Genomic DNA, 26,769 nt, shown 5'->3' with positions numbered 1-26,769 from the left:
TGAGCGGCGGTGGCGGGAGGAAGCCGGGTGTGGGGAGGGCGATGGGGAGCGCGGGGAAGGCGAGCAGGAGGAAGCCAGGTGTCGGGACTGCGATGGGGCAGCGCGCGGAGGGCGAGCAGGAGGATCCAGGCGTGGGGAAGGCGATGGGGAGCGCGGGGAAGGCAAGCAGGAGGAAGCCAGGTGTCGGGACTGCGATGGGGCAGCGCGCGGAGGGCGAGCAGGAGGAAGCCAGGTGTCGGGACTGCGATGGGGCAGCGCGCGGAGGGCGAGCAGGAGGATCCAGGCGTGGGGAAGGCGATGGGGAGCGCGGGGAAGGCAAGCAGGAGGAAGCCAGGTGTCGGGACTGCGATGGGGCAGCGCGCGGAGGGCGAGCAGGAGGATCCAGGCGTGGGGAAGGCGATGGGGAGCGCGGGGAAGGCAAGCAGGAGGAAGCCAGGTGTCGGGACTGCGATGGGGCAGCGCGCGGAGGGCGAGCAGGAGGATCCAGGCGTGGGGAAGGCGATGGGGAGCGCGGGGAAGGCAAGCAGGAGGAAGCCAGGTGTCGGGACTGCGATGGGGCAGCGCGCGGAGGGTGAGCAGGAGGATCCAGGCGTGGGGAAGGCGATGGGGAGCGCGGGGAAGGCAAGCAGGAGGAAGCCAGGTGTCGGGACTGCGATGGGGCAGCGCGCGGAGGGCGAGCAGGAGGATCCAGGCGTGGGGAAGGCGATGGGGAGCGCGGGGAAGGCAAGCAGGAGGAAGCCAGGTGTCGGGACTGCGATGGGGCAGCGCGCGGAGGGCGAGCAGGAGGATCCAGGCGTGGGGAAGGCGATGGGGAGCGCGGGGAAGGCAAGCAGGAGGAAGCCAGGTGTCGGGACTGCGATGGGGCAGCGCGCGGAGGGCGAGCAGGAGGATCCAGGCGTGGGGAAGGCGATGGGGAGCGCGGGGAAGGCAAGCAGGAGGAAGCCAGGTGTCGGGACTGCGATGGGGCAGCGCGCGGAGGGCGAGCAGGAGGAAGCCAGGTGTCGGGACTGCGATGGGGCAGCGCGCGGAGGGCGAGCAGGAGGATCCAGGCGTGGGGAAGGCGATGGGGAGCGCGGGGAAGGCGAGCAGGAGGAAGCCAGGTGTCGGGACTGCGATGGGGCAGCGCGCGGAGGGCGAGCAGGAGGAAGCCAGGTGTCGGGACTGCGATGGGGCAGCGCGCGGAGGGCGAGCAGGAGGAAGCCAGGCGTGGGGAAGGCGATGGGGAGCGCGGGGAAGGCGAGCAGGAGGATCCAGGCGTGGGGAAGGCGATGGGGAGCGCGGGGAAGGCAAGCAGGAGGAAGCCAGGTGTCGGGACTGCGATGGGGCAGCGCGCGGAGGGCGAGCAGGAGGATCCAGGCGTGGGGAAGGCGATGGGGAGCGCGGGGAAGGCAAGCAGGAGGAAGCCAGGTGTCGGGACTGCGATGGGGCAGCGCGCGGAGGGCGAGCAGGAGGAAGCCAGGTGTCGGGACTGCGATGGGGCAGCGCGCGGAGGGCGAGCAGGAGGAAGCTGCGTGTAGGGAGTTCGATCGGGGAGCGCGGGGAGGGCGATCGTTAGTGAGCGGCAAGCAGGGAGGGCCAGCGCAAGCGGGAGGGTTCTTCTTACAGTGGTACCGCGCAAGACGAATGCCTCGTCTTGCGAAGCACGACCATAGAGAAATTCGTCTTGCGGGTCAACCAAAAAATCGCAAAACCCTTTCGTCTTGCGAGTTTTTCGTTGTGCGAGGCATTCGTCTTGCGGGGTACCACTGTAAACTGTTTCATTGGATTTCTGGGCTGTACTGATTTCAAGGGCTGATTGTCCCTCACAACATTGCTTAGACCATTTGGGCTGCTCTACTGGTTAAAAGTGCAGGACAGATCAGGAGGGGTGGTGGGGCTGAAGCTGCCATGCAGGAAACTTGGAATTTACCTGGCAGTCCCCCTACTCTCAAGAAGGCCACTGTAAGACAGTGAGAATCCTGCACCCTTGCCTTGGGTGAAAAATGAGCAGGTGATGGCAAGAAGAGGAATATGTAGAATGTGTTACCTGTTACTAGTGAGCTCCTCTACCAAACTTGCCCCAGAGCAGGATATTTCCAACCTTCACACAAGTCTTTTTCATATGTTAATAATTTGGAGGAGGGGTAAGCAGCCTGACAAATTGGGGGTAGGTGCTGAGACAACTCAATAACTGATGCCACAATGCCCTCTTCCTCTTTTCTGTTTTTGGCTGCTTTACAACCTCAAATTCACTGTCTACATCTCTACTGAGTGAGTGAGGAAAATGAAAAGGAGTCAGTATGAACCATGGAGACATACAAAATTATAGAGGCAGAGCTAGTTTATCTGGCCATTGCTGTAAAGATTGAATCAGAATGTGCAACCTGAACATTAACTACTAAGCAATGTTTATTGCATTAAACAGGTAGAAACTGAGCTATCTTCCCCAAACATATGGACTGTGATACTCTCTGCACACACACACTGAACAAATAACAGCAGTTTTGCAAAGCAGGTTAACAACAAGGCAATTTCTGCTACTCATAAGATGAACAGGCAGTGGGAGGGAGAAATGGAGAATGTAACAGCAAGAGCTAATTAATGACGGTAGAGGTTTGTTTTTTACTTACTTCAAGGTTTCCTCGCGCCTTCCTTAAGACATCATGAGTTAAAGCCACTGTAAAAGAAGTACAACTGTGAGTGTGAGAATGCTAGTTTTGGTTTTCAAAGAGGGGTATATGAAAGCTCTTTTTAAGAAAGAGCCACAGACTAAGCATGACGATTTTAACCAACAGACACGATCATGTTCTTCTCTTATGATGTCCATCCTGCATATGCTGCTTGGAAATTAAGTCCAATGAGTTCAACAGTACTTGCTCCTACGAAGTGTGTATAAGACTCCAAGACTGCCTGCTTGAGGGATGAGTTTCCCCTCATTCAGTTCCTGTATTATTCATTGCATTTGTTCTGCTCTACACTGCACACCTCCAGAATTCCAGTTTCAATCATGGAATTTCCAAAATTAAATTCTGGCAATGAAGTATGCATAGTCTGCTGCAGCTTTCACTTCATTAATGTCTTGCCCCAAAGGGGAGAGGTGTAGCTCAATAGTCCCACAAGGTCCCAGATCTGAATAGCAGCCAATTGGGAACAACAGTGGGAGAGTATTCCTCATGAACATATTGGGACACAACTATGAGAAACCTAAGACCTTGATGCCTGTTAATAAAAGCAAGCCCTGCCATGGGCAGTAGGATGTCACCAGTAGCATTTCCATCAAAGTGATTCATCACTTTGAAAGGAGTCACAGGGGAAGGCAATCAAATCACCCCTTTGATTCCCTACTGCCATAGTGAGGTTTGAACTCTAGAGTGAGAGATAGGGTGAGGTCAGCAGGCTTAGGTAAGCCTCTTTATGATGAGAGATGGGATGGGGAGGGGAACTATTTTGGGAAGCTTTCAATGTTTGATGGATTACTGTATTTTAATATTTTGTTGGAAGCCGCCCAGAGTGGCTGGGTATAAATAAATTATTATTATTATTATTATTATTATTATTATTATTATTATTATTATTATTATTATTACTTGTGAGCTTGTGTGAGAGCCAGGGTGGGTAGATGGGAGTCCTGGGTGAGAACCAGGAGATAAATAAATGTTGGGGGGAGGTATGCAAGAAGAAAAAGAATGCACATGTAGTATCATCAGTACCTGATTATGGTGTAGATAACACTTTGTGTGATATCTTGCACCTTTGTATGATTTGTATCCTCTTCCAGTCTTCATTTTGCGATGTGTTGCATACATTACCTTTTGGGGATTGTTTTTACTGTTTAAATTTTAATTGTGTTTTTATATGTTGCAACTTCCCCTAGGACAATCTGGTGACGAACCAGCAATAAATATAACAAACCAACAATTTGGTCCCTGTGAGAGACAGGATGCTGGACTGGATCAGCCTTTGAACCTAAGAAGAGCCCTGGTGAATCAAACAGAAGCAAGTTCTCACCATTTTGGGACTTATCTGCTCTGAACAAGAAGCTACTGGTGATTTATAGGCACACTATAAATCAAATTGCTCAGGAAAGAGGCCTAAGTAAGAAAACAAAAGTCTTGTGGAGACAACCCTATCAGCACATAGGGTTGTTCTGCACATTTGAAATGAATGGAAGGGATCACACAAAGTGGAGAGGAGGTAATCCACTTTGAACTATCGGTATCTGAGAAAGACACCCCCCAAGAAAGAAAGATGCAATAATAATGCTAGGATAGCTGGCTCTTTCCCTGTGTGCCAGGAGTAAGGAGTCCGATGCTCCATCAATTCTCCTGTGGGAACCACACACCCTGAGTCATCAAGAACCCCAGGCGAGCTGCCTAGCCATAGAGGCTCTCATCCATTGTGATGACTATCCTGGAGTGATCCTTCATGCTCATCCTGTCCAAGAGTCTGTGTTGTGCGTCCACCATTGGAAAGCCCTGCACAGTTGTGGGAACAAGTAAATGCTTGGAATCAAATCTGATCCTGAAATGAATGAAGCATTTTCCGAAGAGGTCATGCGTGGAGTCAAGGCCAGTAAACGAGATCATGACCTGGCACTATCATGCCTTGGAGCTTTGCCAACTCCATCAGGTCCACCTCCTTCTGTCCCAGGATTTAGTCTCTGAGCAACATGAGCTTCGCTCTGCGTTCTTTGGAAAGGCACATCCTACATGCCTGGTTATCCAGTCACACTCTGAGATGCTGGATAGGATCCAGTGTACACTTCTCTCAATTTACAAGTCTGTGTTGCTGATGGAAGTCCAGAGTGATGTTTATGTCTGTTATGCACTGTTCTCTTCTTGGGGACAGGACTAGGATGTTGTCAAAGCATGGGAAAACCCTGGGAATGGCTTCTGACCCAAAAGGGACACCCCTATATTTGCAATGGTGGCCTACACAGCAGAAACACAATTTCAATGGCCCTGGAATGATATTGTTTTCATTTTTATTATGTATTTTGTGTTTTTATTTTGTGATTTTATGTCGTGAACTGCCCTGAGACCTGCAACTATACAGTGGCTAATAATAATAATAATAATAATAATAATAATAATGAATATGGAGGTAAGTCTCTGCAAGGTTGATTGATGCCATACAATTGCTCTTGTCCAGAGATTGGACAACTGGAACAGAATCCTGAGCACCTCTGGAAGACTGGGACTTGTTCTTTTTCTCTAGTGTCAAATAGATTGTGAATTGCTTTCCCAAAGACCAGGTGTTTTTTGGCTGTTGATGATCATCAGGGAGTAGGGATCAATTTCTCCCTTGAAAGCTTCACTCATCCCATGAAGCAGCCTGTGTGACCATGTCCAGCACCCATTTGTCTGTCATGGTACAAACTAGCCTAAAAAGAAGGCTCAAAATGCAAGACTTTTGCTCCTTTATGCTCCCTCCCTTATGTCCTCTCTCCCTCTCCAAAAGGAGAACCTAATATGAAGAAAAAGTTGTCACTGATTGATCCATCATTGCAACATGGAGCTTAGTCACGATGACCTTGGCTGAGAAGGACCCCCTTGGCTGAAAAGCCCCCCCCCCTTTGCTTCTCACTCTACACCCCATATTTTGGTAAACGAATCAAGGAAGCGAAGGGTGGGTTGTTCAGGGACCCCATCTGGAAATTCCTTCTTGGCCCCTTTTGATGTGAACCAAGGCTTTTCTGTCTCAAGGGGCCTTTCCTTGGGAAGCTGGAACCTTGACAAGGTTGAAACGTACTCAGCCAGTTGGGTAGAAAGCTTGTAAAGAACCTCATATCCCGAGAAGTTCTGCATAAAGGATTATACATTTGTTTTTTGTATGGGACCATCTGTTGTACTGATTTAACAACTAAGAGGATAAGCCCCTGCACCAAGGGGCTTACAATTAAAGCTATGATAATTAAGACTAACTGCTGGAATCTGGGTGCCAGCATATACTCTTAGATACGTTAATGCAGGATAGAATTATTTGGTACTTTTATAAAATGTAAGCATTGTATCTGCACAAAGAGAAATATTTTACTATACCCACCACCCAACACAGAGGTGGAAACAGAGCTAACAAGCAACATTTGGGGGGGGCGGGAGTGGATTTCCTAATGGAGAAGCTCTTTTTAAAAATAAGCTATAAATCTTGTATCGGTGGGAAAGGATGTGTGTTAACCTTTAAAAAAATGTATATTTGTGACGGTTTCAAAACTAATAATTGAAATCAAAAGCGGAGGCATGTTTCATTTCAGTGGCGTGGATAACTTTTGACATTTATACAGGTCCATTTCATGCACCTTTCAAGGGGGGGAGCTAATATGGCATTTTCAGTGCTAGATTAATTACTCCTTAGCAGGTAATTGCTAGCTGGACCAGTTCACTGAGCCGGTTTGTTCCTTCATCAATATGCTGCAGAAGGTGGTAAATGCATCTTCCTAATAAAGCAGGAAAATATGCATTTATATTTTTTTTAAAAAGGATGTGGAAATATTCTCTACTCATGCACAATATATAGTCTTCCTGAACACACCCACAAAACCATCAATTTCTATGGGTTTATAGACATGTGTTCAGCCCTACACTACCAAGTGAATCAGTAACTTTGAGGTTAGTAGCTAACTGACAAAGGGTGGATCCAGACCATCTATTAATGATCATGTGTGTGTCTACAATTTCAGTTGGATTGGATCAAAGATACTGTTCCTTGACAATGATGCTAAGTGAAACATTAACCGCATCTGGAACGTCCTAGTGTAGCCAATGTGTGTCACTCTGAGCAGGCCCTTTTGAAGTAGTCCCCTGATGTAGCCCTGCCCACCTGTTGAAGTTGGGTCACAGGGAGAGGATTCAGCAAGGACCCCTTGGTGGAAGACTGCATGCTTGGGGTTCACTGAAGGATTTGATGCATAAACCTCCAGTCTGTTTCCACAGGCAGCAACAGATTTCTTCCTACATTTTAGTTCAACGGCCTAACAATGACTCAGAAGTAGAAAAGGGAACAAAGAGAGGAAGCTCACTCACACTGATCAATGATGACTCTCTCCATGTTTTCTTTCAGCTGGTTGGTAGCATGTAAGCATTTGACTGTGCAGTGCAGCCTCTTTTCCTGCTCGGCCAGTTTCCGACGGAGCTTGTTTATTTCTGCTTTCATGTGTTCATCCTGCAATGTGAGAAAAAGAAAACGCTGAAGTGAATAAGCCTTCTGACCCACCACACAGTACATGCATAATGCACTTATGTGTACATACCCAGAGCACTATGTGCTCTGGGGGCGCACCATTTCCCTTTACAGTGGAACCTTGGTTGTTGAATGCTTTGGAAGTTGAACGTTTCAGCTTTCAAACGCTGACAACCTGGAAGTGAATGGTTCCGTTTTAGAACGAGCCTTGGAAGTCAAACGGCTTCCGAGGCACATTTCTCCATTTTTTTCAATGGATTTTGCCAACAGGCAATTATGCCTCGGCTGTCGAACATTTTGGAAGTCAAACGGTCTTCCAGAATGGATTACGTTCAACAACCAAGGTTCCGCTGTAGTACTGAGTGAAAAATGGTCACATGCACAAATGATACATGTATGTGGCAGCCCTACAGAGCTCTGGATAGTGTCGTAGATCCTGCCATTGAGAAAGGTTTGGGTCTCAATAAACTAAGATCAGCAAAACAAATCTAGCCAAACTCTTTTGCAGCCCAGACAAATGCAATATTGTGCTGGCAAGGCAGGGATGTTAAGACACTTTCCAACATCATTAGGTGTTCTCAGGGTTTAGAGGGAACTCAAGCATTGGGGAACTGGCTCTCCAGTGCTTAGAGAAGGGGAGGCTAACCCATGACCATCATGTGGCTGAGCTACAACTCCTTGTCAACATGGCCAATGGCCAGGGATGATGGGAATTGTAGTTCAGCAATATCTGGAGAGCCAAAGGTTCTAAATCCCTGATCTAACCTTCTCCTGCCTTTAGCTCACAGGACAAGAAGGTGCCTGCTGTTACAGAATGGTCATCCTTGCAAAAAAAATAAATCTGAAAAGCCCTTCTCTTCTCTATTCTTCACTCTACTGAACATTCTTCTCTCTATGTAAGAAGAGGTCTTGCTGGATCAAACCAATGGTCTGTCTAGACCAGCATCCCATTTGCAATTATGGTCAGCCAGATGCTTCTGGCAGTCGAAAACAGAGCATAAACAGCCCTCTTCCAAAACTGCTGCAGTGGAACTTGGAGGTGCCATTTAGTTATCATGCCCAAAAACCTTTGAGAGAACTTGTCTCCTCCATTAACAGAGCCAATCCCATTTAAAGTCATGTAAGCAAGTGGTCATTGCCATATATGGCAAAAGCAAACCCCAAAACTTAATCCTGTGCTGCATGAAGGAATTGGGCAGAGGAGACAAGCTCTGGGGCTTACTGGAAAATGATGTTCATTGCTGTTACTCTACACATTTCAGAGTTAAAAACTACTCCTTCAGGAGTTGAAACACTCACAAATTTCTTAGGAAAAAACTTATTCTGTGACCCCGCCCCCAACTTCTAGTGTACTGAGAGAGGGCACAAACATTATTTTATCCAAATTCTCCATACTGATGATGAGGAACCAGTGACACTCCAGGCGTTGCTAGGCTCCAACTGCAGCATCCCTCACTACTGACCATGCTGTCTGGGACGGACAGAGGTTGGAGTCCAGCAACCTCTGAAGAACCACAGGATATCTATTGCTTGAGCACAGCCTAGAAGCAGTGTCAGAAACTGAGATATGAAGGCTAGGAGCTAAAGGGCACCTTAAACCTAGGTTATGAACGCAACAATGGAATGTCTAGGCATGTGGTTTTTTTTATAACAAGAATACAAAGCTGAAAATGAATGAACTGCAGCTAAAATATTATGTTCATTTTTCACATGATCTAGTCCTTCCCCTGCCCAACCCCCTAATATTCTTAAGAGGGTCTCTTCTTCAGTCTTCAGAGAGTAGCTAGAAGTGGGAAGGCAGAAAAAGGTCCTCCTTTCCTTCCACTTTTAATCTGAAATCTTAGGCGCAATACTGTGCCCAGAGCTCAGAAACTGCTTCTGCTAATGAACTGCGCCTAGAACAATGGGAGTTTTGAACACTGCCTATGAGGGGAGGGTCTCCAAGGGTAAACCATCAAAGGTTGACACGGGTGTTGCAAGCAAGTTCCTATTTTTATCCTGTTAAAAGCACCAGAGCAGAATTTTTCTAGCCAGTTGGCAACAGTCTGAGCCAATTTTTATTCCCCCCACCCCACCTTGTGATGGCACTTGTGCCCTTCTGGACATTGCTGGACTCCTACTCCCAGCAACCCCCACCACTGGCTATGCTGTTTGGCGCTGATGTGAGTTGGAGCCCAACAACACCAGGAGGGCCACAGGTTACTTACACATTATGTATACTTTTACTCTTGCTTGTATGCGATTTTCCCAAACTATTGTGGCTTTCTTTGCTGGCACTCAAAAACCTTGGGACTAAAGGTTCTTTGGGAAACTCCCTTCCTGACAGTGGCCGAGAGAAAGTACCCCTTCATTTGGTGCACTCCCAACTTTAAGATCAAAACACCAGCACACACACCTGAAACGCATAACCAACATTGTGGACAACTTTCATTGGGAGGGAGACTCTCCAAAGGAGCTTCAACAAACGAGCAGCTTCTTCTAGGTTATGCTGGATTGCACAAATGGTTGCAGAAAGCCTGCTCAGGGATGCCAGCTGTGGAACCTACGTTGCAGAATTAGAAGAAGAAAGAGCGTTACATTTTATCCTTAAAAGATTATGAAAATGTAAGCTTTAATTAATGGAATAAATCCAATTTACTATGAATTCCAGATTTAGGCTGATGAACAAGTATATTGTGTGCCAGGCAAACTAATTTATTAGGTGAAAAAGGCAGCTGAATTATGTATTCTTCAAAAAAAGAAGGTGGGGATGGAGGGAACGGGGACTTAGCATAATCAATAACAGTCATTAATAACAGGCTACATTTACTACGTTTGCTGTGCCACTTGGAAAATACTTTTTCCTTTCCCTATTTGCATTTCATGGCAAGCTATTTGAAAGTCAAATGACTCCTGACATTAATTTAGGCAATATAGATGTTTCTCCGTTAGCAGACCCTTTAAACTGTTCTACTTAATGGTAAGCTAACTATCAGGGGCCAATGCAGAAATGTTTTTCTTTTGCAAGACTGATGAGGAAACAGAATGAAGGAGCTGCCAAAATGAAGAATGGAAAGGAAGCAAAGGGAGAAAACACTGAGTGGGACCAGTTAAAGGGGCAGGGAACTTGCTCTTAAGAGTAACCAGCAGCTTCCGGTTCCTTGTGAGACCCATATATCGTGGAACTGCAAACATATACAGTGAGGTGGGGAGAAGTATTTGATCCCCTGCTAAATTTGCTGTTTGCCCCCTGACGAAGAAATGACCAGTCCATAATTTTAATGGTAGGTTTATTGTAGCTGTGAGAGACAGAATAACAACAGGAAAACCCCCAGAAACCCAGAAGACAAAAGTCAGAGATTGATGTGCATTATAATGAGTGAAATAAGTCAGAGGGCAAATGGGCAAATTTAGCAGGGGATCAAACACTTTCCCCCCTCACTGTAGCACATCCACACCATACATTAAAAGGACATGGCACACCTCAAAGAATCCTGGGAACTTACCCTCCCCTGCAGAGCTAAAACTCCTAACACCCTTAATAAACTACAGTTCCCAGATTCATTGAAGGAAGCAATGCTCTTTAAATGTATGGTGTAGATGTGTCCTTAATGATCATGCACCCAGTTCTGACAATCATGCTCTCAGTCACGGTGTTTACCGTCACTCCCAGTTCCTGAAGTCCTGCTTCTTTCAGAGGAAGTTCCAGCTCAGACAACCTTTTTCGCCCTTCCAAGATTTGCTTCCGCAAAGAGTTATAATCTTCGATCAAGCCAAGGATGTGCCGGCCATTTTTGTCTGCCCACACACAATGGCTGGGAATGAGGCAAGGGTCGCTGGAATGGTTTGCAGGTGAGTTGCATCGGGAGGAACTGTCTGAATTATCCACAGCCAGCTCTGTATCTGAGGAGCACAGGAGCAGGGCGACCAGATCACACTCAGCATATCTAAGCAACATCTGCATATGAAACTCAGCCCCTTCTTGCACTCTTTATTGCCTTTGCTTTCCCTCTTTCTACAAATCACTTTAATTCAGAAGTGGGGAACCTCAGGCCCAGGGGCCAAAAGCAGCCCTCCAGACCTCTCCATCTGGCTCTCAAAACACTCTGCACACCCCACCCCTCACCAGTCCTGCTTTCCATCCTTTTTAACTGGCTGGAGTATGTTGTTGAACTCGGATAATGACTCCTGCTTGTCTGAGTGGAGGACAGGGAGGGGTAGTTTGTGTGTGTGTAGAAACCAGTGTATTGTACTACGGTAAAATTTACATTAATTGCTCCATCCACTTTTGCCTCTGGCCCTGCTCCTCACTGGCATGCACACACACACACACACACAACCTGGAATGTTGCCTAGAAGAGAATTCAGTCCCTGGGCATAGAAATAACACAATAACAATGCACTGAATGCCATATTATTTAATATTTTTACATCAAAACACTCCAAATTCTATCGGGGTGGGAAGAAGCTATAAAAACATAATTAGGCATGTTAATGGAGGTTAAGACTGTTGATAGCTCCTAGTTATGATGACCAACATGGAGCTTTCAGATTTAGCGGAGAGCAAAAATGGAAAAGAATGATTTCCTTTATGCCCTAATTATTGGCTTCTTGGAGACAAATGGTTGGCTGCTGTGGGAAACAGAATGCTGAACTCTGACCCCACAGGGCTCTTCTTAAGTTCTGTTTGTATTATCATGAAATCCCAGAGAGAGACAGTCTTCACTCTGGAAGGTATATGAAAGATACTTTCAGAGTCTTACAGTACCTGCATTCCTTGGCGCTATGCAGGTGCCGTACTTCCGTTGCAATTCAATGACATTGCTGTCCATAGCAGAGAATTTAAGCTCTAGGAATCAAGAGGAGCAGAGGGTCATTAAGAGGTTAGGAGCCAGAACAGTGTGCATCCTCCACTTCCCTAATGGTGCTGTAAAAAGCAAGTAAGTTACAGTAATCATCTGACATAGGGTTGTTGTTCTTGGTTGTTTTTTTAAAATTGTTTAACCACATGAGTTAACAAACATGAATACATATGCTATAATGTTATTGTTTTAGTTAAATTGTTGAAATTGTTTTCAATGAAATTATTATTTTTCTCCTTCCAATAAAGTACAGCAGAAAAGTTGTCCAAATATAAACAGTTAACTCATTAAACCTCACAATAATTTCATAATTATCTGTCTATGTATTTCTAATAGTATAACCAAATCAGTATTTTTTTATATAACTGTAAAAACTACTCTGAAAATTTATTATTCCAAATTGAAACCTTCATCTGGTTGTAAATATTAAGATTATACCAGCAAGAATGTCTTTCTGGTAAAAAAAAAAAAAAGATTTAAATCAAGTCTTACTGACTAGTGATTTAAATGTGTGAATCTTAGGGGTTGTACCCAGTGTTAGCACTACTCAGAATCAGGGTGGATTTGATTTAAATTATGATTTAAATCGTGATTTAAACCAATTTGATTTAAATCAAATCCACCCTAATTCTGAGTAGTGCTAACACTGGGTACAACCCCTAAGATTCACACAGACACACTAAAAATCAAAGCTGGGCACCTCAAATTTATTTCCTACAAAGGTAACCCAACTTGCACCATAAAATTTTAATTTGCTGTAAACTTGTAACTTCACGCCTCTGAAACACACGAGCCCACTTCTGCATATATCAGCACAGTGTGATTTGTCTACATTTGTCTGAGCTCTACTCAGCAAGGTCAAAAGTACAAGACTAAGCCAGTCAATGGAGCTGCAATATTTGTTCTGTAGTGTTCTGAGCTAAGGGGCATTCATTATGTTCTATGGCATTGCAATGCTCTGGATGTTCCTTTTAATATTCAGATTTCCATGGTGGATACTTCTGTTTCCCCTTAAGTTTCAAACTGCTAGAGTACTTCACTGAATCTCAATGCAAATAGTGGGAAAATATTCCCCTAGGGCATAAAATTTATTCTGCTGATTTATTCACAGACCATCCAAAGCACATATTGATTGTTCCTGAGTAATGCATGGCCTCCTGGAGCAAATGCTTGTGCAAGTAACAAGCCATTCAGGTAAGCAAAACTGTTTGAAAACTGAATTCAACAGTTCTACTGTAACAGTTATAGTTGGCAAACTGGTCCCCCACCTCCAAAGCAAAACATATGAATGGTTACGCAAGAATATAAATAGAGCATTCCTGCATCAGGCCAAAGACCAATTGAGTTCAGCATCCTGCTCTCACAGTGATGAACCAGATGCCCATCGGAACCCCACAGGCCCTCTCCCCAGCACTGGTATTCACAGCAACTGGCATTCAGAGGCATGCTGCCTCCAACAGCTGGAGGTTCCTGAGGTAAAGAGTTCACAAAATGCTGAATTGCCAGGTTTAGACTAGTGATTTCCGACCTCACGCCTGCTAAGATTGGTGAGGCCCTTGCAAAATTCCCGCACCCCACAAAATCATTTGGGCTCTAGCAGCATTCTTGGCAAGCACCCCCAGAATCCTGAGCTTTTCAATCACGCTTTTGATAATGCACAAAAATTGGGGTGGTCATGGTAAAGGGCAGAGGAGAGGTGGTTGCAGGCAGTGGGGATCTCTCCTTCTCTCTCTCTCTCTCTCACACACACACACACTACCCTGGAATGCCTCTCTTTAGCTGGAACTAACACCAGGACACATTCTTTGGGTGGGGAAGGTGTTAGCAAAGATTACTGGGTAGTAGCAGGGTACCATCTCCATTTTGAATCAGGTTTAAAAGGGGCAGCTGGATCAGACTCAATGGGGACACTCTTTTGAATTAGGGGAGCTTGTATTTTGACCTCCCTCCATTTGAAATCTCAAGCTGTCTTTAGGTTAGATTTGGTGGGAAGAGGGGATAGAAGCAAACAACACGGAACACAAATACGCTCAGTTCTGCATATATTTCCAACAAAATGGATTGGAGGAAAACCCCATCAAACCAACACACAAAACCTGACTGTGCACCATAGACCATACCGTTTATCCCAGTGAAATGCTGCAATTCTTGCTTTAAAAGGCAGCCAATATTTACAGTTGACCCCAAGCTGTCTCCCTCTCTCTTTCCTCTGGAAAGCTGCTCTTCCATTTTTTCATGCAACATCTTGTTTGCTTTGATGCTCCTTTCAAGCTGCATTCTGAAGTTCTGTATTTCAGTCAATAGTTCATGCAAGTCAAGTGGATGGTTTTGATCTTTCCAGCATTCATCCGATCCATCACGGGCGAGATCTTAGGAGTTGGGGTTTGTTTTTAATTATCATTGCAAACAATTAAAAGAGTCATTATTAACATGCTGGATGAGTGCATTTGAGCCAGATATTAAGAACTACTACAAGCAGTAGATGGTAATAATTTAAAAGGGAAGAGAGTTGTGCGCACACATACACACCCCTCTCCAACCTTAATTACTTCTATCCTCCGAAGATTTAATAAGAGCCTAAATAAATAAATAAATAAAATCACTTTGTAAAAGCTAATGTTGCATACCCAAGGTAAAATTATGTATATTAACGGACTGGGGAATATATAACCTGAAGGGCATTTGGAAGCATGGCATGAAAAAGAAAAAAATGGAAAGAAGGAAGGGTTGATACTGAAAATGAAGGCAGTTTCATCAAAAGCCTGGACAACATTTAATCATAGAAACTAAGAATCCCAGGTATTTTTAATCTGCCAAAAAGGCAAAGGTTTGTGGTTTCATAAACAGATGGGCCATATCTGTGGTTGGAATGCTAAGCATTATTTTCCAGGAACACCTCCCTCCCTTGCAGGTAAAATCATAACAGCTCCCTGTTTAACCCTCCGCCTCAGCTCTAAGTTCATCAATGTAGGTATGAAAGCAGCCTTGGGCTCAGATGTGGGAAATGCAGGCTCTGTTCCCTGCTCAACTGTGTCCAATCTTGCCTTCTAATACAGTCACACTTACTACTGTAAAAATGAAGAGGCCAAGTTTCTTTTAATCATCTGGGCATTTTTGTGAAATATTCCAGGGGCAGAACACAGGCCAAATGGCAGTATTTTAAAACTACCTACGCAGAGACAATTAAAAGCTCATTGCCTTTCCTGTTTGTTGCTAATAACTGGGGCTACTTCAACCCAATTAGCTGTTTTCTGATAGTGAACTTGAAGGATCAACTTCTAGAATTTGTGTCCCCCCCCAAAAAAAAATATCATTCTCTCTCTTTTCCTTCTCTCTTTCTTCCAGTGGCATGCCAGGTAATTGCTAAATGATGTTTTACAAGCATTGGGATCACAGCCATGTAAATAAGTTCACTAGTGTAACTAGTCCACACATTTTACTGACAGATGTTACCGGTAGGTCTTCTGCAGCCTAAGAGGATCCAGCATGCATTTGGCCCAGACAAATGGTGATTTAAAAGCTTCTCTAAGAAAATGAATTTTCTTGAAAATGGCTTCTCTGACGCAGAACAGAAACACATGCCGTTCAAAGAAGTTAAATCTGCATTTGCTGCACCCCTGGATTTGCGGTGCACTGGCATAAGATTCACATACAGCCCCCATACATGGTACCTTCATTTCCCCATTACGGGTGCATGATGCGAAGTACCACGGGAGTAGCAAGTGGCCCTTAATGTAAAAATCACCTTGCTTTCTAATGAAACTATGGGTGACAGGTAGCTAACCATTGGTTTCCCTGTGCTTAAAGGAATTCCCAAACTTGAATATCAACAGAAAATGCTGTTAGGAACAGAGGAAGAGGATGCAGCAAACATAAGGATGAGCAAAATGGCATGACTGGTTTCCTTGGGAGAAGCCATTTTCTAGTTAATCTTAGTGATGGGTGAGATCCAGGTGGGTACATCTGGATCAATTAGCACTTACATATTTCTCTGCAAGCATTTAGTAAAAGTTTGCATCCTGCATCCCAGGAGTCACCAAGCCACAAAATAGCTGTTGCGTAGGCACAGTATAACACAAAATGTCTGCCACATTTAAAAGCACATAAGATAGACATGACCACAAAAGGTATGGGCATGCCTCTCCTCCCTCATCAGCAGCTCTATCAAAGAGGAATAAAGCACCAATATCAGCCACCAAAGCACTTGCTCAAAGAGAGAAGTACCTAGCATCTCTCCTCTGTTCAGAATGGAGAAGAGGATAGGTGTCCAATCTTGGCGCAATTGAAATGAAGGAAATGAGCAGGAAAAGGAAAAGCCTTGTGTGAATTTCTAAGGGAGCATATAGTGGGACCTACCACCAAGATCATATTGTTTCATACCTTTTTGACTTCTGATTGCTTCATCTAACTTTTCGTATACCTTCAGCTCCAGTTGTAGTGAGTGTAGTAATTTGTCATTCTCTGACAGCTGATGCTGTTTGGCGTTCAGCTCAATTTGCAGCCTGTGACATTCCAATTGAACTGGTCAGTATGAGTTTAAACATTGGCACTATAAATTGTGGCCAGGCTGTGCTAACACAATTTTTGTTATCATGAAAAACCAATGATGCCTCAGGAAAGAAAACTTAGAATTATAGGACTAGAACAGACCAGGTCATTGACAACTCCTACCCTAAGGAGGATTTTTGATGTTATCAGCCCTACACAGTTTAACCCCCACCATCCAGATCACAGTTCAGGATGGAAATGATAAACTTGACCACACTCAGGTCGATGCAGAATGGATAGCAGCAGAAACTTGAGCAACCCACCACAAGGAAAGGATAAAACCTTCCAAGATCGCTGATGCATGATTTTGTCTCCAATTGTTTGGGTTTTTAAAATAATAATAATAATAATAATAATAATAATAATAATAATAATAATAATAATAATAATTATTATTATTATTATTATTATTAATTTCCTGCAATGTTTAGCCTACACATCCTGATGGCCACACTAGAGGCTACCTGCCAATGTTTTGTTTTTAAAATCTAATGCTCACTGTGTATGGAAAAGCAGTTTCAGAAAGGCAGAAATTTAGAATGGAGCACTGGGGGAGGAATTAAAGTCTTTCCCACCTGCTCAAAATCCCCCTCAAAGATGCTAACCCTCCCTCTCTTGCAGGCTTCCAGGTGCACTTGCAAGGGTAAACATAGATCTGGAAAAGTGGCTGGGGGAGGCATTTTGAAGCACAAAGCAGTACATAAAAATATAGGAAGCTGCCTTCTATTCACACTAGTTATCCATCTAGCTCAGTTTTGGCTATGCTGAATGACAGTGGCTCTCCAGGGTTTCAAAGGTGGTTCTCTCTGAACTCAGTCTGGAGACACTAGGGAATGAACCTGGGACCTTTTCTATGAAAAGCCAGTGTTCTGCAATTGAGCCATGGCCGTTCCCAGGAGAAGTGAGAAGGTTTTAAACACACTCTCTCTTCTCCCATCATCTGCTCCTGAAGCTGATTTTACATAAACAAAGCAAATACATGACCTGTGCATATCACAGGGGTAACCAATATGGTGCCCTCCAGATGTTGTTGGACTACAACTATCAGCTCCACCCAACATGGCCAGTAGTCAGGGACGACGAGAGCTGCGGTCACATGTCGGGGGGGGGGGGAATCATGTTGGCTACCCGTAGTATACTATCTAAATTCAGCCCTGTCAGCAGCCCCCCAGATAAACTCCACAGTGAACCTCTTGCGGCTCCAGTCTGTCAGCAGCTCGGATGATGTGAAAGCCTTCCTGGGCATGAGGGTGTTGGACATCCACCCACACGGGGTCATGATGCTCAGGAAGCACCTCTGTGCTATCTGTGGTGGCTGGTCTTCAGGTGAGAAGGACCCCCCCCCCCCGCTGGAGCGGCTGGGGGCAGGGTGGTCACGTCTGGCAGAGGTGGGGGCGCTTGGGGCAGTTGCCAGTCAATGGGGGGAAAGTGTCTAGCCCACTCGGAGGGGGGATAGGTGATGTTTCCATTCCATCAGGGAAGGAAAGGAACAGAAGCATACACCCTATGACCCTACTAGCCACTTCCAGGGCTATTAAAATGGTAATATTAATACACAGGGATTCTCTACTGGGTCGGCTGGCTAGGAGGGGTGTGTCATGGAGAGATATGTTTTGCTCCCTCTGGGGTCCTGCCTGAGATGGATTGGTAGAGGGGTTAGTCCTGCCTGAGGAAAAGGAGGGTGGTTGGAGTGGTCCAGCCCTTCTCTACCTGCTCCCTCTCTTGAGTGGGATTTTCAGTCTTCAAACTGGGCAAGGCTGGTTTCAGGGGAAAACAGTTGTGCAGTCTTAGATTCATGATGAATTTAAGGAGGGAGAAATGGGTGATCATGGAGGATGATGCTTTGTGGGAGGGGGAAGCAAAAGCTGGAAGGCAGGACAGGGGTTGAGGCTAAGGAAATTCCTGCACTTTAGGGGGCTAGACTGGATGAGCCTGCACTTTAGGGGGCTAGACTGGATGAGTCCCTTACAACACTACAGTTCTGTGATTCCTTGACTGCAAAGGCAAAGCCACCCAAAGATAATTGTAATCTTGGTACTGAAGTACATGCCACCCAGCCACATCTTGCCCCGAGTTCTAATATCTCAGAAAAAGGAGGATACCTCCTCAATCCTGGGACAGAGGACTCTGCTTTACCTTCATACAGCCTTACTAGGGGTTTGACTCTGCTTGTTTTGCTCGCCAGCCTCACCTACGTGCCATGCCCTTCCCCTTACCTACCCTCTAAGCCAGTGGTTCTCAACCTTGGGTCCCCAGATGTTTTTGGCCTATAACTCCCATCAACCCTAGCTAGCAAGTCTAGTAGTCAGGGATGATGGGAGTTGTAGTCCAACAACATCTGGGGACCCGAGGTTGAGAAAGGCTGCTCTAAGCCTTGTCCAAACCACTCCTCCCCTCAAACCTCACCAAAGCTCTGCTCACAGGTCTGGGTCACTTGCTCACTCCCATCTCCAATTTCTTCCTCCTCGCCCTGCAACACTACTGTGATGACCAGCAGCTCCAAGAGCCCAGTTTGTCACCACTGTGAAGTTCATAGCTTCACCTACTGACTGCTATGCAAACTGCAGCATGACTACATTCTTAGGAAATATATTTTGGGAGAGAAATGACAGGATTACTACCTGTTTAGTTCGTTTCTAACACTGTAAATATCATGAGTCAGATGCCCATTTTCTTCCTCTTGTTTCCCAAGCTGCTTCTGCAGTTTCTCCTTCTCCTTCTTGAGGCGCTCATAGTCCTTGTGAAGGCGCTCGGCAGCAAGGTGCTTCTTTGACAGGGATTCCCTCAACTTTTCATTTTCCTTTTGTTTCTCTGGAAGGAAACAAAGCTCAGTTTGTTGGCAATTGAAGCATAATCTGAGCAAAACTGCTAGGGAAAATTAATGATTTATATATTTATTTCAACATTAAAGACGCCCACAGCTCAGAGGAGCAATAAGTGAAATGAGATACTCATGTGACATTTACAATTCTAGCATCCCAATTTTCTCTCCTGCGGCTCTGGAATAGAAAATGCATTTCAAAGAAATAAAAAATTAACCCTTACAATACCTGAGTTCTATAAGAGGTATTTTATCATAAGAGGGAAGGTGGTGTCCATCAGCTGCTGGAAAGAGATCTCCTTGCAGTTGCTAAGCATCTTTCACAATGCTCCACTTACAAGCTGCTACCATCTTGCCTCTCTACAAAAGGTTTCATTTGAAGTTTTATTGATTATGATTTTACTCAGTTTGTGAAACACTTTTGCGGGGTAGAGGAGTTCTATTGTAGATATAAATGTTGCAATGAATAAATAAGACAACGAGGACTAGTGATCTTCTTTTCAAAGCAACATTTTCAGAAATCTGTTGAGTACAGTAGATATTGTAACAGGCAAACTAGCACCTACAAACATTCTCTTCTCAAGTGTGATGTTGAAAAGGCACAACAATATTGTCCTACCATTTTCAAACAAATAACTCCAAATTGTTGTGCTCTCCCTTTAACATCGAGTTTCTTATCGTACCTCGAGATCCTTTTGCCAGCATCATATTCAAAGCCTGATTTTGCTTCCTCAGGAAATGAATTTCAGAAGTCAGGGAATTATGTTGCTCCGAGCCACGAATACAAACGTTTGCAGAACCTATAAATATATACATAAAAACGATTTATGAGTCATCTCTAGGTCAGTAAAGATTAAACTTTTCCAGACAAGAACAATTTAAACAATGCAGGGAGCGGGGCAATACACACACTATGAAAGCTATTTATCCCCTATATATTCTGAAGGTTATCATCAGAGTAAAAGGTAATTCAGGTGGACTCTGATCAAGCCATTCCAACACCACTACTGATGCTGGGCTAATATCAGTAAAATTGCAAATTATCCCTGGCAGATAATGATGTTAGGTGCAGACATTGCCACACTTATCTTGGGCCTCCAGCTAGAGATTGCAAGACGAATTTGCAGTCATTTTCAACACTCTGGTAAATTACTGCATTTACAAAAAGGAAAAAAAAGAATAAAGGAGGGTGCTAGTTTTGCGTTTGACAAGTTCCAGTTGATCTATTGGTTGAACAGCAATTTCATCTGCTGAAAGAGCAGCTGTGCAGGTAGACTTTACAAGAGGAGGGGCCCCTCTGCTAGAGGTTAAGAGAACTCTCCCCTCCCCCCATTAACAAGGCTAACCTCAACATGCTTGGAGCCACTTGTGAAGCAAAGACTATGTGGCAGTAATACAAGTCTCCATTATTTCACCTTTATTTTAGTTATTCAAGGGCCTGGGAGCAAGGGTGACTCCTCACTGGGGCTCAAAGCTACAGAGTTCTCCCCCATCCCCACCCCACAAAATGAATCCTAGACACCTGAAGGTATACTCCATTGAAATCAAGAAGCATATTAATTAACTTTTCTTCCTCTTCCTCCTCCTCCTCCTCTTCTTCTTCTTCTTCTTCTTCTTCTTCTTCTTCTTCTTCTTCTTCTTCTCAGTTTTAGAAACTCATAATTCATTTGCTCTATACAGACAGCAGGTCAAACAAGGGTTTGTGCTAGCCATAGCTTAGAAGTCAAACCATGGCTTTAGATCACAAATATATAACTGGGAAACCATGGTTTAGAACCACCTTCCCACTTCCAATTTCTGTCCCACTCAACTTCATGAATTCTCTCTCATTTCTACGAAACACTAGATTCTGATGGTGGAGCACTGACTGTAGCTATGGCTTGTCAAGTAGGATATCACATCACACCATGGTATGTGCAAACAGTGGCTTCTTACTTTGTTTAGCTGGTTGGCAACAAAACACTCCTCAGTTTAGCTATTACCTCAAGGCATAATTAAACCTCCTTATCTCCCAAACTGCAGGAGGCAGTGAAAGATAGGCGTGCCTGGGTGCTCTGGTCCATGGGGTCACAAAGAGTGGACACGACTGACTGAACAACAACAACAACAACTGCCATTTGACATGATTCTTCAGTTGAGTGTGGTCCAGTTCAAACACAATATTCTTGCTTTAAAAACCACGGTTTATTAAACTGAGAATGTCCTTGTATTGTGTTTTAATAAGCCAAGGGTTTTAAGCAGGAAACCATGGTACCTAAGCCTTTTCCATGAAATCTTTTGCCTCAGCCCCCTAGTTCCCATATCCTATTGCAAATAACTCTGAAACCAAGCCTAAGTACAGTGACTGAATCAAACATACTCTTTCCTTGTTCATTCCTGCCTCCACATCCCTCTTCCGCCTCTTCCCTCTCCCTGCTTTATTTTCATGCACTGAATCTGAGATGGAAAGCTCCTTGGGGCAGCAGCCTTCCCACTTGTAATCTGTATGCTGCCAGTGCTCTATAACAATCACCAGTCCCCAGGATCAGATATGAAACTGAAGCTAGGAACGCAAGCAGTTTATGAAGCTGAGATGGTTACAGTGAGCATAAACACAGGCACATCTGGCCTGAGCTCTCGTCAGTGATGGGTAGCTGCTTGCAGCACCAAAATGCTGAGTTCATTTATAACAAGCAAGCAAGTTTCTAGCTGTCAAGGTTGCAGAGGTGTTTGAAGATATGATGGATAAAAGCAATAATAGATCAGACAAGGAGCCAAGGTAAAGAAGCCCACATTCATTGCTTTCTTTCCCCCACCCCTTCAAATATTGCTGTTTCAAAGGTTAATTCATTTGTCACAGCTATGGAAGCTCTCCCACAAGCCAGTGTTGTGTATAAAATTATATTGTAAGAAAGAGATGTGTGATTTGTAGCTTTAGTGGTAAAAGGGTTGAGCTATGAATCAAGAAACTTCCGTGGCCCAAATCTCCCCTGCACCATAAACTGAGTGGCTGCAGCAAAACCAATCTCTCTGAGCCAACTGCATAATGGGGGAAAAACATTCACCCACTTTACAGGGTTGTTAGGATTACAATGATTTAATCTACGATGGGGTAACTCCATGAAGCCCCACCACAGGCAACAACCACACCAAAGCTTTGCCACTGATCACCAGTTCTGTGCAAGAGTCAGAGAAGATAAGAAATTGCCAAGAAAAAGGCCAAGGAAGAGAAGTCTATCCAGATCATTGATTAGCCTAACTTATGCCAACCCCAGACAGAGTCAGTCTGAAGAGCAGGATGGCTCATCTCCCTGGCTGTCACCACCAGAGAGAGGTTTTACCTCTGGCAGAAGTATGTCCCCTGTCTGGATCCAGTAAATAGGCAGCACAGGGCAACTTTTCATTGGGTCAGTAGCACCCCCCTTCCCTTCTTGTGTACTGGAATAGCCATAATCAAGGGAGTAATTCAATAAGGAAGCCCACATTAAACACATTAATACATTTCATGTGCTATGTAGTTTGAGTCCAAGGTCAAATTGACAAGATGGCTGAAGATCAATCATCAGATATCCCACATTTCTTAAGAGGTTGAACAGAAACTGCAGCGATCCTATCTCCTTGCCTAAAAAATAATGATCAGGACCAGACAGTAATGCAGAGGGTTAGCCTCTTCCCTTCATGTTTTCTGATCCAAATCCACTCTCCCTCAAAGCTGCTTACCCCACAGAAGAAGAGATACAGAAATCAAACCAAGGGAGAGACACACTCCATTCCCTCAGCATTGGTTTTCCAACTCGATTTCCCTCCCCACACTACTTTTCAGCTTAAACATAGCTCTCCTGCTGCTTTGTCTTGATTTGCCATCAAAATACAAAGGAGCTGGGAGGATTTTCTCACTTACAAATACAAAACAGCCCCGCTCCTTTTTCCGCAGTGGTAAGGAATCCATCACACAGTGATAAATTTGATTAACCAAAGTAACAGAAAGATGGATGAAAAGGTGTAAGAGATTGTATGCCTGCTGCATTAACCAGATGTCCTTTCCTAAAATCTTTATGAAGCCATAAAAACAAGAGCTGGAATAGTTTCAGGTGTGGTCATTTCGCAAGAGAACAGCATGGCTTTCCATCTGCTTGTAAATACTTCATGAACAAACTCAGAGGCATTTATATATACACTTTTCCATCAGTGTAAATTACTTCTAAGAGGAATCACCCTTTCCAGATAGCACCATTTAAAAACAACAAAAACAAAAACGCAACCATAGGATGCTTAAAAAATGCAACATTTAATAAGAGTAGGGTTCAAAGCAGAACCTGAGGAGGAAGTTCAGTGCTTTTCCTGTGTCTTCTGATATGGGGCAGGTACAAATACTCATGAAACCCATATTTTGATATCACTGTTTGCATATAAAGGAGGGCTATTTTCTTTTTTGGAGTTCTACACAGCTCTCCTTCCTTCCAACCTTCCAACCTTCCTAAGCAGACTTTGACTCCAAATATTCTACCTTGCTCCTGAGCAGAGTCTGACACTTGTTGCTCAAGTTGCTTCCTTAGTCGGTCGTTGGTTCTGATGGATTCCTCAAGCTGGTGCCTCAACATTCGTATTTCTTGGAGATGCTCCATCAACAACTCTAAATAAATGGCAAGAGAGTGGCCATATCAAAAGTCTGGAGCAGGGAGGGGACTGAAAATATTATGGCTCTTTACTAGTTACTGGAGGGCATTCAGATTTAGGTCTCCGAAAGCCAAAATCAGTCATTTTACCCTGACACACAAAATATAAAATCTGACACAAATTGGATGAAGGATGGTACAGAAAATTTAATTGTAATAGTAGTAATAATCTGTGTGGGACATACACATGTCAGTAACTCTCAAAGCAAAGTTGGCTACAATCACTGTGCTCCCCCCAACCCACCCGATGTTATTGGAGTCCATGCTCCCATCATCCCTGACCATTGGCTATGCTGGCTAGGGCTGAAGGGAGCTGGAGTCCAGCAACAACCAGAGGTTCCCCTGACCTGATTTATATCAATGCTATTGAAGAAATGTCACCAACTCCTCCCAGATTTCCTATCTTCCTTCAACCCACAGAGGGCAATGTTCTCCCTTAAATATCATTACAAATATCTCTTCCTCCATCCACAAACCCCACCCCACAAAATCTGGTAATCTCCTGCCTCAATAACCACAGGCACCTTCTCTCTGGCAGTCTCTTGCCTCACAGAATCCTCTCAGCTGTACCCACAATCTGCTGCCAAAACATCCCCCTCTTTCCTTTTCATCACTGAGACCACATGACACCCTCCGTATATCTTTAGACCAGCTTTCCATCAACCTCCACCTTTGACTTTCAACTGACTTTGCAGGCTTGCCCATTGCTACATATACATGCCCCAACTTTCTGTTCTTATTTTCCCCTTTTTCACCAGCCTTGCCCATGAGCATCAGCCTTCCCACCCTCAGCTGTCCAATAAGCTAGCTGCCTACACTTTCGTGTGTGTGTGTACGCATGTTTATATCCCCATCTTTCCCATCAGAATAACTTTCAAGGCAGCTGACAGACCAATTAAATGCAATACAAAATGCCAACTAAAATGGATTAAAAAAACAACAGAAGAAAGAGTAAGGAAGAAGCAGTAGTGCTGTTGAAAGCTCAGAAAGACAAGAAAGACTTCACCTCACTTCAATAATTAGGGAGGAGGTATGGAAGACTGTAAATAAAATCTATACCTCCCATGTCATGTTATGTCAAATTATGTCCCCCCACAACCTTCTCAACACAGTAGCTAAGGGGACCTTCACAAAAAGTATAGGGGTAAGACCTCCTTTCCCTTCTTGTAATTTGAGTTCTGCTAGGGAGGAAGTGAAATAGTTGGGGTGCCACCACAGCAAGGGTCAGCAAACTTTTTCAGCTGTGGACCGGTCCACCGTCCCTCAGACCATGTGATGGGCCGGACAATATTTTTTTTTTGGGGGGGGGGGTGAACAAATTCCTATGCCCCACAAATAACCCAGAGGTGCATTTTAAATAAAAGCACACATTCTACTCATGTAAAAACACCAGGCAGGCCCCACAAATAACCCAGAGATGCATTTTAAATAAAAGGACACATTCTACTCATGTAAAAACACGCTGATTCCTGGACCATCCGCGGGCCAGATTGAGAAGGCGATTGGGCCGCATCCGGCCCACGGACCTTAGGTTGCCTACCCATGCACCACAGGGACAGCCGTCTCTTTCCTGTGCAACCAGCCTACCTTTTGAATTCAGAGTTACCGCAAGAAGAATCTAAGGTGGCAATCTCAGGTGACAAGGCAAGCTAATCTAAGAAAAAAGTTTTTTCAACTGCCCAGCTTCATCCCTGAAAACAAGTCCACTTTACATGTCAATGCATTTGGTCATCCTTCTGAAACTCTTTCTTTCTCCCTTCTTCCTGTGACCCTGTCCTACACTCACTTCTTCCTTCTCTACTTTTGATCTCAATCTACTGTTGACATGTAGTTTGTAAATTCACTGGGGCAGGAACCCCTTAGTTTCACTAATGATACTCTGTAGAGTATCATGCACTCGGACAACACTATAATGAAACTATTTAGTAGATGAGTTTGATTCACATAGCACAGGGGGAAAAAATAAGGAAGGGGGAAAAAATAAGGAAGCATATTTCAATTAAAAAGTACCTTTGATGGTTGACTGCAGGTTCCTTCCACCTGCAGTACACTTCCACATTGGTCAGGAATTCACCTACTCCATTTCATTTGTTAGTTAAGCCAGTTCCAATAAACTCTGTTTTATTTTAAACAGAGCATTTTGCAAACACCACCTGCTTTCAACTGAGTCTCTAGGAGAACAGCCTGGTAAGCATCAATTGCACTGGGTGTCCTGTTCCAGGTCAAGTCTCACTCCTCCTATTAATTATGCAGCACACTTCAATCCCAATGAAACAGTACCTGGGCTTTTATAGCGGTAGAAACCATGTAATCTAAACATCACCCATCAATTGTCTGTATTCTAGCTCCTAATTTGAATTTTAGAGAAAAGTCCATCTATTTTTAAAATACAAACACTAAAAGTCGAAAACAAGGATAGGCAGATTGAATGTACTGGTAGAAGATCTCTGAGTGATTTGTGGTGAAATGGATCTACCTACTACCTACAATTCCACAATATTAGCAACAAAATTAGTGCTCTCACACCTTAAATTATATTCCTGAAATGAAGAAATCTTAGGGTATCCAGAAATAGATTTTTAAGAGAAAGGACTGTGAACTCCATTCAGTTCTGAAATTCAAAACTTATTCCTGTAGAATTAATTATGTTTACATCTTTTGCTATAAGCTGATCTCGGGGTACTCATAAAACAATGAAGTAGATTCTGTCAGCCAAAAGGTCTGTGTGCCTCAATTTAAAATGACA

General features: G+C 44.3%; 1 protein-coding gene across 1 annotated transcript in view; it reads right to left on the bottom strand.

Annotated features, from left to right (window-relative positions):
- Window positions 1–26,769, bottom strand: part of CDK5RAP2 (CDK5 regulatory subunit associated protein 2) — a 144,501-nt gene that overhangs the window by 2,783 nt on the left and 114,949 nt on the right. The window contains exons 29-38 of the mRNA XM_033138209.1: window positions 23,855–23,980; window positions 20,052–20,168; window positions 19,169–19,358; window positions 16,380–16,501; window positions 14,120–14,368; window positions 11,906–11,986; window positions 10,799–11,040; window positions 9,554–9,700; window positions 7,002–7,140; window positions 2,610–2,656 (exon numbers count right to left, since the gene is read on the bottom strand). Coding sequence (XP_032994100.1) covers window positions 2,610–2,656; window positions 7,002–7,140; window positions 9,554–9,700; window positions 10,799–11,040; window positions 11,906–11,986; window positions 14,120–14,368; window positions 16,380–16,501; window positions 19,169–19,358; window positions 20,052–20,168; window positions 23,855–23,980 — 1,460 coding nt within the window. The remainder of the gene's footprint in view (window positions 1–2,609; window positions 2,657–7,001; window positions 7,141–9,553; window positions 9,701–10,798; window positions 11,041–11,905; window positions 11,987–14,119; window positions 14,369–16,379; window positions 16,502–19,168; window positions 19,359–20,051; window positions 20,169–23,854; window positions 23,981–26,769) is intronic.

Source organism: Lacerta agilis, chromosome Z, assembly GCF_009819535.1.
Source record: "Lacerta agilis isolate rLacAgi1 chromosome Z, rLacAgi1.pri, whole genome shotgun sequence".
Classification (NCBI taxonomy): domain Eukaryota; kingdom Metazoa; phylum Chordata; class Lepidosauria; order Squamata; family Lacertidae; genus Lacerta; species Lacerta agilis.
The sequence above is the reverse complement of the archived record's forward strand: the minus strand, read 5'-3'. Positions and strand labels throughout refer to the sequence as shown.